This window comes from Acanthaster planci, linkage group LG15 (genome assembly GCF_054643075.1).
Source record: "Acanthaster planci isolate LZ-2023a linkage group LG15, COTS_SCS, whole genome shotgun sequence".
In the NCBI taxonomy this organism is placed as follows: Eukaryota; Metazoa; Echinodermata; class Asteroidea; order Valvatida; family Acanthasteridae; genus Acanthaster; species Acanthaster planci.
The window spans coordinates 10,986,113-11,000,555 of record NC_141791.1 but is presented as its reverse complement, the minus strand read 5'-3'; the positions used below and the strand labels follow the sequence as shown (position 1 = coordinate 11,000,555).

The 14,443-nt window shown below is 41.9% G+C and overlaps 1 protein-coding gene across 1 annotated transcript; it reads right to left on the bottom strand.

Annotated features, from left to right (window-relative positions):
- Positions 1–1,980: 1,980 nt before the first annotated feature.
- On the bottom strand, positions 1,981–14,279 carry LOC110983299 (uncharacterized). The gene is made up of 6 exons (XM_022242440.2): positions 13,998–14,279; positions 10,862–11,948; positions 10,443–10,594; positions 8,891–8,984; positions 8,463–8,570; positions 1,981–7,858 (listed from the first exon to the last, which is right to left on the bottom strand). The coding sequence occupies exons 1-6, from the start codon at positions 14,118–14,120 to the stop codon at positions 7,725–7,727; spliced, it is 1,698 nt and encodes a 565-aa protein (XP_022098132.2). The 5' UTR covers positions 14,121–14,279; the 3' UTR covers positions 1,981–7,724.
- Positions 14,280–14,443: the final 164 nt, after the last annotated feature.

The window sequence follows — 14,443 nt, the reverse complement described above, 5'->3', positions numbered from 1 at the left end:
GTAGTTAAGTCCACAAGTCCTCAATGAACTGTGATAAGAGCATTCCTTTCTCATTCTGTACCCAGCTACAAGTATGACCGCTGTGCGCAGGCTGTGGAAAATATACGGGGGTGCGAGTTGGATCATTTTCTCTCAGGTTTTCTGGCTTTGTTCAATTTTTTCTTCAGAAAATCCCCTTAAATAGTTTTTGCTCTAAAACAGCACAAGGCAATTGACTTACAGCAATCTCGTGTGCTCGAGAATAATCACGATTGTCAAGTTTTTTTTACAGAGTACTAACAATCCTGCTTAGATTAGAAACCACATGTAACAGCAAAAACGATTTAATGGAATTTTCTGAAGAAAATGAACAAGTGAGAGAAAATGATCCAAATCGCACCCCTGTACATTTTCCACGGCCTGCTCACACTTCTTGCCACCACGGCCAGTTGTGCACTTGCATAATTATTAGTGAAAGGGTCTATTGTGAAGGGACTTTGTTTAATATTGGACTTTTGAAAGGACTTACAAGAGACTGATTTAGTTGGAAAATTGTAACTTAATTGCCTGATACAACCTGATACAAGGTCTCCTGTTCTGCATGTACAGTCTACTTTCATTTGCTGTAGCGATAAATTTTTTCCTTGTACGTGCATGCTCTTTTGATGGGCAACTCTCCTACACCAACACTTGACTGTTGCACTGAAGCTTTTAGTTTCACATTCAAATCTTCCTATTAAAATCAAGACCCGTCTGCACATTTAGCGTACACAGGGAAATGAATTAAACATGAGCATCCTGTGTGTGTAAAAGTGGGACGTGGGGGCGGGGGAAGTCCCAAAATTTTCTGGACAGGAAAATGATTTCACAATATGTGTTGGGGGAGAAGGGACAGTCTACTAGGTATTTTGAAATTCTTTACGTCAAAGAAATATTACGTATGCACTTTCTGTCAGTTTTCCTGCTATTTTAAAATGTAAAGAATAACAAACAAGAATTATTGCAGAGCTTGGCAAAAACCCCGCACAGCATATTTGTGTTCTGAGCAAAACCTGATCCGTATTGACATAGACTGGACCTGACGGCGGAGGAATGATTTCAAAAGCGGTAAGGCCAGTTGTTAGACCATCCATCACCAGCTATTTATAGGCCCATCCATTAAGCCCATCCAATTAAAAGACCTGCCGAAAGTGTGGGAGGGTACACTTTGGTAAAAACAGCTAATAATAACGGGGTAAATGTGAGCAGCGGTGATTTTCCTGGAGAAGAATGGTAGTGTCAGGGAAAAACAATGGAAGTAAATCGTTCGTTTTCTAGGAAAGAAGCCACAGATTTCCGACATACATGTACATGTAAGAATGAAAAGAGCTTTTACGATAAATTTATGGCATTAGGATTTTTATAGGGCAGAGACCAGTGCAAGTAAGTCTGTGGATGAATTTCTAAGTTTATGGTCATTACATGGCTTCAAGTGCACTTCAAGCGCACACTCTTCTTTTTAAAAAGTTAACACAATAATAAAAAATTGAACAGAAGTTGTGGACTTAAGTTAAAGGTGTACTTATTTTCAACTCGCATTACATGCATGCTTCAACATAATACACACATACATGTAGTTCTAAGACAGTTTCTTAGAATTGGTCTGTTTTATAATCGGTGCTGTAGTGGAGACCATTTAAGACCTTCACAAGACCAGCATAAGACTGCCAGTCTGAATTCAAGTTACAAGCTATTCAAATGAACCGGAACAAAAGCATTCCCTTGTCATTGTTCACCCTGTTACTTGTGGCTGGTCTTGTCACAAGTTTATAAATTTGTTTATAAAATTTACAAATTTGCTTGAGTATACAAAAATTGCCCACTGGCCAAATGTTTATTAAAATGTTATATAATTGAATGTAAACAAGTGTCAAGGAATCTCAAAGCAATTTCTCTGGTGAGAGTCTGTTCAACTTCCAACACACGAGTACAAAAATGAATCAAACTGAACCAACGCACGAGTAAATCCGTATCTGTTATTATTTCCAAGTAATATTGCAAGATTTAATTCACTGTATGGCAAAGTAATGTACAAATATCTGACTAAGGATGTGAAATTAAATTAGGCAAAACATGATTCACGTACACTGTACTCAACATAAGCAATTTACAGATAGTCAACTTGTCTATCAATTAAACTCCTTGGGCATATGCGTCATCCTAGTACAAATGTATCGAGCAGGGTTTGTGGGGACCAAATGCAAATTGATCTACCAAGATTACTTCATGCAAGTCATCTATGCAGCTAACATGTTCCCATAAAGCAAGGTTTCTCTTTGCATTTATTCAAGGGAAAAAAATGCTCGTTTCAAAACAATGCCTTTTTTGCATGATGCCAAACACTTACTAGGGGGGCTGGTTACATTTGTTTCCAAAACAGTTAAACTTCTTTACCCTGACTTTTGAATCAAACATGATGTTCTACATGGGTCAAGTTTCTCTCCATTTTCAACTGAAAATGGATATAATTTTTTTTGTAGGAAACAAAAAACCCGCAAAATTACCCCCCCCCAAAAAAAATCAGGTTACTTTCAATCTTATAATCAAACGCATGTTTGCTGAATTGCAGAAAAGATCTGGGTGCATTATGAAGTTACGCAATAATTTACAACCGATCAAGGCCATCCTCAACCAGACTAAATTCTGCACCTTTGCAAACAAGAGAACAAGCAACACACCATACTTCCACTGACATGAAATCCACTCTCATTCATGCAAGTCGCACCTTTTATTACGGCATACACATATCTGTACTCACCATGCATATTCTTTTCAATTTTATTCACATCCGTGATACACTGTTATGACAACTTGCAGGATTTTTTTTCAACTCAGTTTCCTCCACTCTCGAAAGGTGGAAAACACCGGGTAGAAAATCTGCATTTTCCGCAACAATACACGTAGGAGGCTCAGCACCTGACAAAGCAACACCCTCCACACACAAAGGTAAACATTTGCGACGACTTTGTAACCTCTGTCATTTTTTATTTCTTGTTCTTTCCCTTCTGTCTTTTGGAGCAAGATCTGTTCGCTCAATTTCAATTTGTAAAAAGAACACTCTGCTAAATGGGAGACAGAAGTTTCCTGTTCTGGCAGGCATGACCATGCACGTTTTGTTTATGAATGTAACTTACAAAAATCACAAAAAAGAAAAAAAAAGCATTTTTAACCCCTCGACGACGGGAATTTCTTTCCCCAAAGCTGACTCCAAGAATTCCAGCCTCGCTTGGCCACAAAGCCACCTGCCAAACCGCAAATTCTCCATTTGTGGCCCTGCGTGCTTAGCACGCTTTGAATTACACAGTTAAAAGGCTGATTGTTTGGTGGCATGCGGCTCTACTCAAGCTTCCACATTCCCGTTGCCTCTTTTCAAAGTGGGGACTATTGTGAAGCTGGTGATTATGATGCAAATTCGGTCTTTTCATTTCTGGGCTATGCACAAAGACCAATTACCATATATACAAGAGCCAGGGTCTGCCTTCTTTCACCGTGTTCGCTCGAGCGTGGACTGAGAATAAAAGCTGAAATGCGGGCTGAGAATCTCAATTTTTACAGCGGCTCCAGCTGCGTCCAGAGGCGAAGGGGTTAAACTGGATATGCCAATCTTTTTGAGCCATGATGACTCTATACAAATATCTGCCTGTTTTTTCATCATCCACAAAAATAAATTTCAAAATTCAAAAACAAAATGACCACACTGATATTGAGTTGAAAAGATTACAGTTTAAAATAACCCAAAAAGATTTTTAATAAACTATAAATAACCAATGTAGGAGATTTTTTGGCTTATGTACACATGCGCATTTAAGGTCTTAATAAACATTGAACTTATTGGTAAAGTACAATATTTCAAACATCAATTTGTACAATTGCATACTGTTGTCTTGTTTGAAGTCACAGTTTTAAATTTTCTAACACTTCAACTTGAAAGCAGGAAAATCTACTTTCGAAAAAACTGCTTCAGGCACAGTGAAACCTATATGTGAAACCTATCAACATTTACATGTATTTCAATATTGTCTATTCAAACTTTGTCCACCTCAGGCCATACTGGTCTTGTTCCATACTGGTCTTGTTCCCAGAAGTCACAGCAAACGCCATTCCCCCATTTCACTCTATTTGAAAGTCTAGATCAGAGGCATTGCACTCGGCTATTTTAATGCACTCCAACCTTTAAACCCAACCTTGGTCTCTCTGAAAACCCCTGGCTGCCTTAACCCTAACCGCCTAGGCCCTTTTGGCTAGGATACACCCTCAATCCTTCAAAATCCTCCAACTAACCCCGAGACAAAAATGAATATGGCCTCAGTCCTCCAAAATCCTTCGGCAATTCCTCTCATTGTGTTGAGGCAGTGTGAACGGTATCCTGGAGCAGTTTGGAGGATGTCACATATTTTGTGGGCATGAATTGCTGCATGGCTGAACATGAACAACACAACGTCTAACCCACAACCTTGAGACAATGCATCCTTCGCAATCAGCAATGCGATTTTGCCATGCAGCCTCAATCCTCCAAAAATCCTCCAAAACCGCCCTAAGAATTTTGAAGGACTGAGGATGGTTAGGTTTAATTACTTCCATGGTGAGCTTCAAGTGAGGCAACAAATCACACCCTCAGACCTGATTAAACTTGCAAACACATCCAGCACTAGTGTCACAAAGCGTTTGCTTATGGGCAATTCCAGAAATTAGGGGTCCATTTTTTCGTGTCCCTGTCACATCTGACATATGATTTTGTAAGTTCAGAACACATTTTCTAATTTCCAAGAGTGATGAATTAATGCAAATTACCGGCCAAAGAAATACTGACACATGTAGTTTGAGATCGATTCCGATGATGTTTCCATGTCAAATAACAAAGGTCAGATTAACAGGGAACACTAACATGTCACAATTTTGGACCCCTAATTTCTGGAATTAGCCCTACACATGTAGTAGGAAAGAGGTATGATCAAACGTCTTGTGCCCAATTAACATCTTCTGAAATGACAGTGTATTGCCGTATGCTTCCAGAACAGCAAAAGCCAAGCTATCAAAGAGGCCAACCTTCGAAACAACAGATACGTTCAGCTGACGTAGTGAGGCAGCACATACATGAACATGACTCCTCCCAAAACACCACTTTAAAGGGCTGCTGCTGTTTCTTTCACTTAAGTTTCTTCGAACAGGTATGAACAAAAACTGAAATGCATGAACTTATTTGAGATACTGGTGAAGCGATGGACTACTGCAAAAGGGCATGCAGAGCTTAGACAGAAAGACAAGGAAAAAGACCTACTCTAACTTTAATTGGAGTGTATGTACGTACCCTTCAATTTTTTCTAGCAAAGAATTTGTGAATGGCCATTGCAGCATCAGCTTGTCCTATTACAAAACTTCCGTGCAGCTTCATTAGACCCGGTTCCCACCTGTCTTATCTACTGAGCTTTGGTTGCCGAATTCTCTGGCAGTTCAGTGACTCAATTTCTCAAATTACATTTCAGAATACTGGGCTTCCGCTGGTCAAAAGAGCATTTTACAATATATTATTAGGCTGAACAAGTGACCTGTCACATCATTTGAATCACAGAGCATTTTAAACTGGATGTAAGGCTCACGGCCCAATTTCACGGAGCCGCTTAACAGTTATCAGAAAGCCTTAAGCACTATTTCACGGCGGTACTTGGCATGGTTGTGCTAGTGGTTACGTGCGTTTAGAGAATTCAATTGTTACATCACCAAGTTTAAGCAAATCTTTCCTCCAAGGTTAACATGCCTTTGGCTGTGCTCACTGCTTACGGTCTCCATGAAAAAAGCGGAGCCTCTGTAAGCATGAAATCGCATGCTAAGCACTGCCACGAAATTGGACCCAGGCAACTTGATAGTTATTTTTACATTTAAATTTCAAACGAAATTATTTACCGTTGTTTACAAAGCATACTTCTGTAAAATAGGAAAAGCTTCGCGTAAAAGTTTATGTTCAATTGGAAGAAAAAAAGGCTCTTTCCAAAGTCAGACAAAATTGTCAACAGAAATGTTAAACCACCCGCAAAAGACCGTTGGGCCAATTGGTAGCCTGAACATTATTACCGGGTAAATTGCTACCTCGTAGAGTGGCTTGTGGGGAGACTATTAAAATTACATCATAATACATCAGAAACAGTACTTGATTATACTAAAAGTAGGATCTTGACTGCAAGAATATCACCCTGAAAGGAAATCAACACTGGCGGTATAAATAACTGAATGTGCTGACTCTTTATTCTGAATAAACTGTGTCCTTTTGTAAATTCAAAGTCATTAGAAAGACTCCACTGAGAAAACATGTCTGGTTCGGCATAATTCTTCATCAACCTTGTTTTGCTAATCATGGGCAATTTCAAGACTGTAAAACACAGGTTCTTGTCTTTCTGAGCATCGGAGCTTCAAATCCAAATGACTGGATGCCATTTTGAACAGTAATTTTTGGCGAGAGATTATTCAAGATGCACGGAGAACAAAAATCTGGCAACAGCATGTGTTTCCATTCCCAGGAGGCCCCGGCAGCCACTTCCTGGAGGCTTGCCTAGGTGTGTACATTTTGCCGAGCCCTTAGCTAGAATTTACTGACCCAGTATTGGCTTTCCTGCGTGATGGAGGGGCAGAGGGCAAGGGTGGAATTTCACAGAAAAAAAAACAACAACACACAAAAGGACCGATATCTCACAAAATTTACTGAACTGGAACACATTACAAGACCAACACAGCATATGAAGTGATTGTGAGCCAACTGCTTCTTAAAGACGCTTACAACGTGCTGTCTCAAACGTCACGTAATACATATTCCTGTACACGTACCTTTAACTCAAAGAAAATTAAGCTTGCACCATTTCTCTTCCCCAAATATTTCTAAATTGGAAGGTAAAGACGTCAGGAAAAACAGCTGACTGCCAGGCTTGTGGTGGTACTGATGTTAATAGACTGATGTAAAAATCACTGATGCAGTCTAACGGCCCCACATGGAGGGTTCTACTGTGTTCGTTGCTCTGTACGTGCCATTCCTCTAAAGGAACCAGACCACAAGGTGTTTGCAAATGGAGTTTGTGTACAGGAAGCGCAGGTGCTATGCCAATACATGACACACGTACAGTGTACACATGCTGTCTCGAACTTGGTGAGAGACTGGTTATCAATAGGAGCCACTCCAGCACTATAAGAAAGTGATTATGGACTCCTGGGAACAAGACACTGCCGGTACTTCACTGGTTACCACGAATTCCGGCTTCTATTTCAAAAGTGCTCTCTACCTCAGCTTTTGTTGATGTCTCTTTTATCCTTTTTCGATCATCATGAGCCAAGTTTGATTAAGCGACCATCTGTCAACCACTTGCTAATTTTGCCTGGTATTCACAATGCATTTCATACATAGGTTACCGGGCAGAATCGATTAGTGGTTGAGAGTTGGTCGCTCATCAAACTTGGTCCAGAATGTTGTCACTTGAGGATCTTCCACAGCATCACGATGAGACAGCCAAGAGCTACACACACAGTCCAAGATCAACCAACGCCTGGGGACAGCTACCTGCTGTCGTGACTTCATGGGGCCAACACATAATGCCCGCACGGTACCTACCCGTGTTGAATCCAACTTTGGCCAATCGCAGCAGACAGGGACATCCGGGCATGATCTCCCACTGAGGTTGCTGCCACGAGGGCAGGTTGCCCGTCCAGGGCCCCCCTTGGGTGCTCTATTTGTCCCGTGGCATCTCGCAGCATTCACACTTGTCCAGGTCTGGGTGGTTCAGCAGGGTACACGCAGAGCAACTCCACATCAAGGATTCATAAGGAGGTGGAGGAACCTCTGTATCTATTTGAGTGATATCTGGGGAAAAAAAAAAATTACACTCAAACTAGATCTTTTATTCAAGCACCAGTTTGTTCAGAAAATCCCAATCCGTTGAGTTAGTGCCTGAATAGTCACATGAACTGACTGGTCAATATGAAAACTCCCCTATGTGTTCTGTGCACAGTACAAGTAAGCACACATTGAACACCTCGACGAATATGCTCAAAGCAGGATCGTGAGATGGCATGCTTTTATGCTGCCATCCTGCGCACGTGCAACCAATTGCAGTTGGAATGTGCAGTCTTTGCATGTGCGCGAGCCTGGCCAAAAAAACTCCCCGCGGAGATGGGGTTACTTCTTGTCAGAGTAGACAGCGTGTTGTGATGTATAAAAATGGTGCCCACTGCGAGTTTCAGAGTTCTTGTGACTTGTGAGTCAGTGTGGCAGTAGTCTCTTTGGATAAGTCCGTAAACAGATATACTCTCAACTGTAAACGGCACTCAGGATCCATTAAAAGCATCCTTCATGCATGCTTGTTCGGTTAGAATGCCCTCTTTTGTGTTGAAGGTCAAATGACCCAAGCAAATAATGCAACCAGTGCGTGTGGCAAATATAGGATAATTCTCAACAGATATCTTACTCTCAGGGATGGCATTGCTTTGGGATACGATCGGTGGCACTGGCCCAGGTGCGCCGGTCGACCCAATGTTGCCATAGAAACTTGTTGCTTTGGCGACGTCCATTAAACCTGAAAGACATAAGTAGAATATTCATCAAACCATTGGCCAAACCCTGTGCAAAGCTTCGAGTCTCCAAAAAACTTATGTTCCCGGGATTTTCAAATTGTAGAACGATCAAGTATAGGGCTCCTAGACGTATCACTTAACGAACGTAACCCTCGTAAATGATAACAGATGGTTTCCCTTGCCCTAGACCAGCTTGCAATAAACTGTGACAAACCAATCCGTGTTTCAATTTCCAATCCAAATCCTGCTGTCAGTCAGCCTACCTCAACTCAACCTAGCATACCACTCAACTCTGCCACAGAGGCAATTCAAAAACCCTCACCTTGGCTTTTGTAGGATTCTATCTCTCGCGTCATGCACTCAATGTCAATCTGCAGCTGATGTTTCTGCTCTCGTAGCTTGCCAATTTCCTCCGGCTGAGAGAAAAATACATGTTGGAAGTCAGACTACACTGTAATACTTTTGTAAAACACACGTCCGGTAGTTGCCATCAACCTCTGACTTAAGTTAGGGAGTGCGCCAAAATGTTTGAGGGCCTGGTTTTTGATCCAAGCCAAAGCTTTCTCAAAGGCAAAGGGAAGACTCGGCAGGGATGGAAAGCCAAGCTCTCTCATCTTTTCAATTTGAATATTTTAGGTCACTTGTAACCAGCAAGCAGTTTGCAGCAATGTTTACATTTTATGTTGTTTAGTAAACATGCTGACAACACAATCCCAGTTTACACACGCCACAAAGCCTAGTAGTGCAGAGGCAGCAACAAAGAACATTTGGCGTGGTCACAACTACGCTTTAAAAATTAAAATTCCGCTTGATCCACACTGAATTCAAGCTGACATCTCTTTTTTTGTGACCAGTTTTCCTGAATTTGTGGCAACTGGAAGCCAAGGACAAAACTCAAAATGCTGCATCAATTCATTTAAACACATCTGTGACACAGCATGCTGCGGGAACCATGTGGTCCATGAATTTCTACAATAGGACTTTCTATGTGGGTCATTCCACGAAGTTCGGGCACAGTTTGTGACGGCGTCCCTTGTTACATCACTGAAAATAAACATCTTTTTTCCCTGCATGTGGAGTCTAAATTGACATTGTTCTAAATCTTGCTAGGTTCTTGTAGTGGTGTGCTTCACCTTTGCCGAATAACATGACTTAATCTGTCGTAATGTGAAAATAAAGGGCAATAAAAGTTACCGATGTAACAAGGGATGCCGTCACAAACTGTGCCCGAACTTCATGGAATGACCCATATGTTATTTTTCATCTGTGTGGACGAATGCTTTGCTGACATGTGGAATGCACAATACTCAGGTTGCAATCTACACAGATGAACCCTCCTTTGGTTTTACAGCACAAATATGCACGAGTGTATATTAAACCCAAACATGCACAGGTTCAGTGTGTACACAGTTGGTTGCCAGCACAAAATGACCCTTCACTGCATTTGGTTTACTGCACAATTATGCACAGGAAACAGCAAGGCACAGTTGTTGGGCAGCACCAAAGTGCAATCTGATATTCCTCTGAGGGACAGTTGGTGCAGTGCACAACACGACACAGCTGTGCTTCTTTGAGGTGTTTACCAAGTGACCCAAAGAGTGACTTCGGGATGAACCAAACGCAACAAAACTGTGGTTTTCTGGTCTTGGGGAAGAACTCCAAAAGGTAATTTTTTTTACAATCTGGGTCAAAATCTGTCGGTTGTTTCTGTCTTTTTAGCAAAGTGTCAACGTCCATAAATTATACTTTGTCTTCCCAAAACATGGGTGGGCAGGTGAATGAACTCTTGCTTAGTCCCTAAAGAACAAGTTCCAAACACATTGGTGGGCTCAGCTCTTGAACCACAGCGCAAAAATGCTTGAGAGGTAACGTACCGTTGGAAAGGGCGCCCGGTGGTTCTTCCGTTTGAGGGTGACCTCGTTCTCCATGTGGGAGGTCTCATCTCTCATGAAGGCCAGGCTTTTCCTCTCGTCTTCCAGCTCTTTTGAGAGACGTTCATATCGCGCTCTCTGGTGCATTATTAATGCTGCAAGACGGAGCCAAGAAATCATAATCCGATTTTTTCACCCCAGAAATTGGAGGAGTTTGGAGGAGTGAGGAGGGTCCCTAGCAAAGAGGGCCTGGGAGTTAGGGTTAATGTTGAAGTTGACTGGGTCTGCTCAACCTGACACAGAGCACATTGCAACTGGCCATAGATTTTACCTCTAGGGCAATTTGCCGCATCTTGCAGGATTTGGGTCAAGTACATGTGTTCACAAAGCACTGAAACAATTACCTTGGCACAGTTACATACCTTCTGTGTAGGCCTGATCTTCTTTTTCTTTGGATGCTGATCTTTCTTGTTGAAGACTTGGCGGAGCAAGATTGGCATCCTTCCGTTTTGATCTCTCCTTCCTCTTGGGAGGATCAGGCTCCCCCCCGCCCAAACTTGTGCCTGATAAGTTGGCTGCCGTTTGGTGAGCTGCAGCCCCATCGTTGGGCATTGAGGAAGCTCTCAAAGGCTCCTGAGCAGGTGTCCTAGAGAGGTTTGGGTTGAAGGAGATTTTCTCTGTCGCTTTGCTGTACGATGCTACCGCCGATGACGAGGGACTGGGTTTGCCTTTACGAGGCTTGGTGGCTGGGCTGGACGGCTGCAAGGGGTCAAGCTGGTAAGAGGTGGCAATCTGGATGCCCGAGCCCGACTCCGTGGGCCTGACCTTCGGCTGAGATGGCATCCACCTGTCGCCGACAGCTTCATGGCCAGCCATGGCAAATGGCTGGGAGTCCTCCTGCCAGGAAGGACGTGGCTCAAAGGGGAAGTCCTTCGGGTCCATCCTTTGCTCCAAGCCATTGGCCGTCGTCCTCCCATACAGACTGCTGGCATGGCTGGACTGCCTGAGCAGGGCATCCCCTTCAGCATAGCGGGAACCCACTGGCACTGGGCTACCACTCTGCCCAATCTCAGCATTGGGTGCGCTCACTGTCCTCAGAGGCGGTTTCTGTATATCTAATGTGCATGAAGTCACATGCCTCTGTTCCGCAGCAACACTTAGTGGATTCTGCCGGGTTTCGACTGGCATTTCCAAGCCGGGAACCCCGGTTTCCAAGGATGCCCAACTGGTGTAGCTTGGCTGGGGTGTCCTTTCGGGATCCTCGACCCTCATATGGTGAAAACCCTGGGGGTAATACAGGTCTGTATTGGGTGCGTGCACCGGCACCCCACGCTCTGGGGAGTAAAACTGAGATGGGTAAGCTGCTGCACCGACTCTTGTTCTCGGTGGGGTGTTTTGTGTCATCTGATCTTCATGGGCAGGGGTATCGTGGCTGACAAATTCACCGTACATGTAGGACGGGCTAGCGTGTTCAAGCTCTTCAATACAGCGACTCATGTTGCCTCCATTCTAAAGTGAGTTGAACCACACAAGAAAACAAAGCCAAAAACTGTAGTCAGACTATTTTGAAATGGCTGGAAAACTATGTAAAGCGGTTCTTTTTCACAACCTGATGACACTTTCATGCAAGTTAGCATCTGTCATGCGATCATAAAGAAAGTCATTATTTTTTCACCAAAATACTGTTGGAACTTTTAAAAAGTCAACACTGCTTGCAAAATTTGGTACACAGATGTCTGCAGTGCCCTAGCTTAGACCATTTTAGTGCCGGGTGAATTTTTGGATCTCGCAGCCCACAGATGGGTTTTTAGGGGAATTCCAGAAGGGATATCCCCTTACATCAGCGTGAAGGCATGTTTGCAATAATGCTTTCGCAATCAGCTGCTGATTTGACACAGACAAAATGAGAAATATATTTCTTAGGTCTTTACGTATTTGTTTAAAATTGCAAAATAGTGCAAAACTAAGACTTTGTAAGCTTAAGATATGATCAAATTGGTACATTTTCAGCAATATCTCAGTAAATTTTTTGGAAAATGTGTGTTGGGCGGCAAAGTCAATTTGAACCCAAGTGCCAGGTGGAAATTTACAATACCGGGTGGTTCCGCCCGGTGCCGCCCACCATGGTTAGAACACTGGATGTCTGCAAATGTACTTAACAAGTACAATGTTACGTACTATGTGTTAGATTTCCACACAGATTCCGTTTTTCATGATGAGACTGAGACAAACTTTCTTCATGTTATTTTTTGATATTTTGACAAAATGGGGTACATAGCTTTTCCACGATATATGTAGTTCTCTGGGAAATGTTTATTTCATGACATGAAACTGAAGACTCGCATCAATTTAATTGTGAAATATCCACTTAAGTTACTAGAAAAACACTCAAAAAGTACTGGAAATCTGTTCAAAAATGAAACTACGTGTATGGGTAATTCCCAATATTAGGGGTCCATTTTTTTTTAAATGTCCCAGTCACATCTGACTTATGAGCTTGTAAGTTCAGAACGCATTTTCAATTTTTTCAGAGCGATGAATTAATGCAAATTACGGGCCAAACAAATAGTGATACATTGTAGTTTGATATTTCCATGTCAATAACAAAGGTCAGATGTTACAGAGACACAAGAATGTCACACTTTTGGACCAATATTTCTGGAATCATCTTTATCAGTTTCACACACCAGTACCAGTAAGCCTACAAGGTACACGTAATGTCATGACATCGAAAAATAAACAGAGAATTCCACACGGATGCCACTTGACACCCTGTGTACAAACACTATGAGACAGGTCTGAAAAATTCCACTTGTTTTTGAAGTAAATAACTGTACTTCAATTTTCAATGGAAAATTTGACTTTTTAGGACAATTTATTGCTTTTAGATGGCTAACAGGTCACTGTAGGGAAAAAAGGAGACCAGTCTGAAACTTTTAAGTGTTTTTTTCTGTAACTAGGCCTACTAGTCGTACATGTATGTACCTTGATATTTTCATCACTAAATTTGACATTTTTAGGACATATTGTTGTCATATAGGCAACTGCAGAGAAAAACTGGTGACATTTGTATAGGCAATTCCTTGAATAAAGTCTAGGCCTATATGGAATTCTTTCAAAAAACACTTAGAGTCATGTTTTATCATTGATATCAATGTTCAACAACACTGTACATCACTATGTAATTTAAACATCAACATTTGACAAAATGAATTACATGAAATTTCCCACAAAAAATGCAAACAAATACAAAAGGAACAAAATTAAAATGTGGAAGGTGAGCCAATAATAGCACAAAAATGACTCAGTACATTACTAAATAAAGAGTGCGGAGAGAGAAATACAATGACACATCATGCATGTGATAAAATCCACTGCAATCTTACAACAAAAGCCAAATCTATTGTTCCTGTTTTTTTCTTTGTATATTTAGCTGCATTGTAGGCCCTAACTTAGAAAACTATCATTGCTTGTTAAAATCGACGCCTTCAACTGATGTGATAAAACGATCAAAAGTGGTCACAAAAATCACGAAACTGGTGCAATGAGAAGGTGTACCTTTTTCAGGAAAGAGGAAACGACATCTGTGGGAATTTCGGGGAATCGCTGTTGGAGATCCCGTAACGAACTCGCAGAAAGCTCGTCTCCGATGAACAGTTCTTTATCTCTGGCAATTGCCATTACTGTTTAGTTCCGTGTGAGCAAAGCGTTCGACGTTGTGAATCACATGGTTGCAAATCATTCAAATATGCGGAAATTTCGTCCGATTTTGCCAGCAGATATTTCCCGTCACCGACATGACCGACAAAGTTTTCAATACAAGTTATACGCAGTACAGTATAGTAGTAGTAAGCATAATGTGCATGTGATCTATGACCTGCCATATGGTGCTGGTTCCCAGGAAGAACTCAATGGAAAAACGAGCAAAATGAGGAGAACCAGTGCTAGCCGCGAATTCGACGAGTGTGTTGTGCACTGTGTGTGCTCTTGGGGGTTCGCAAATC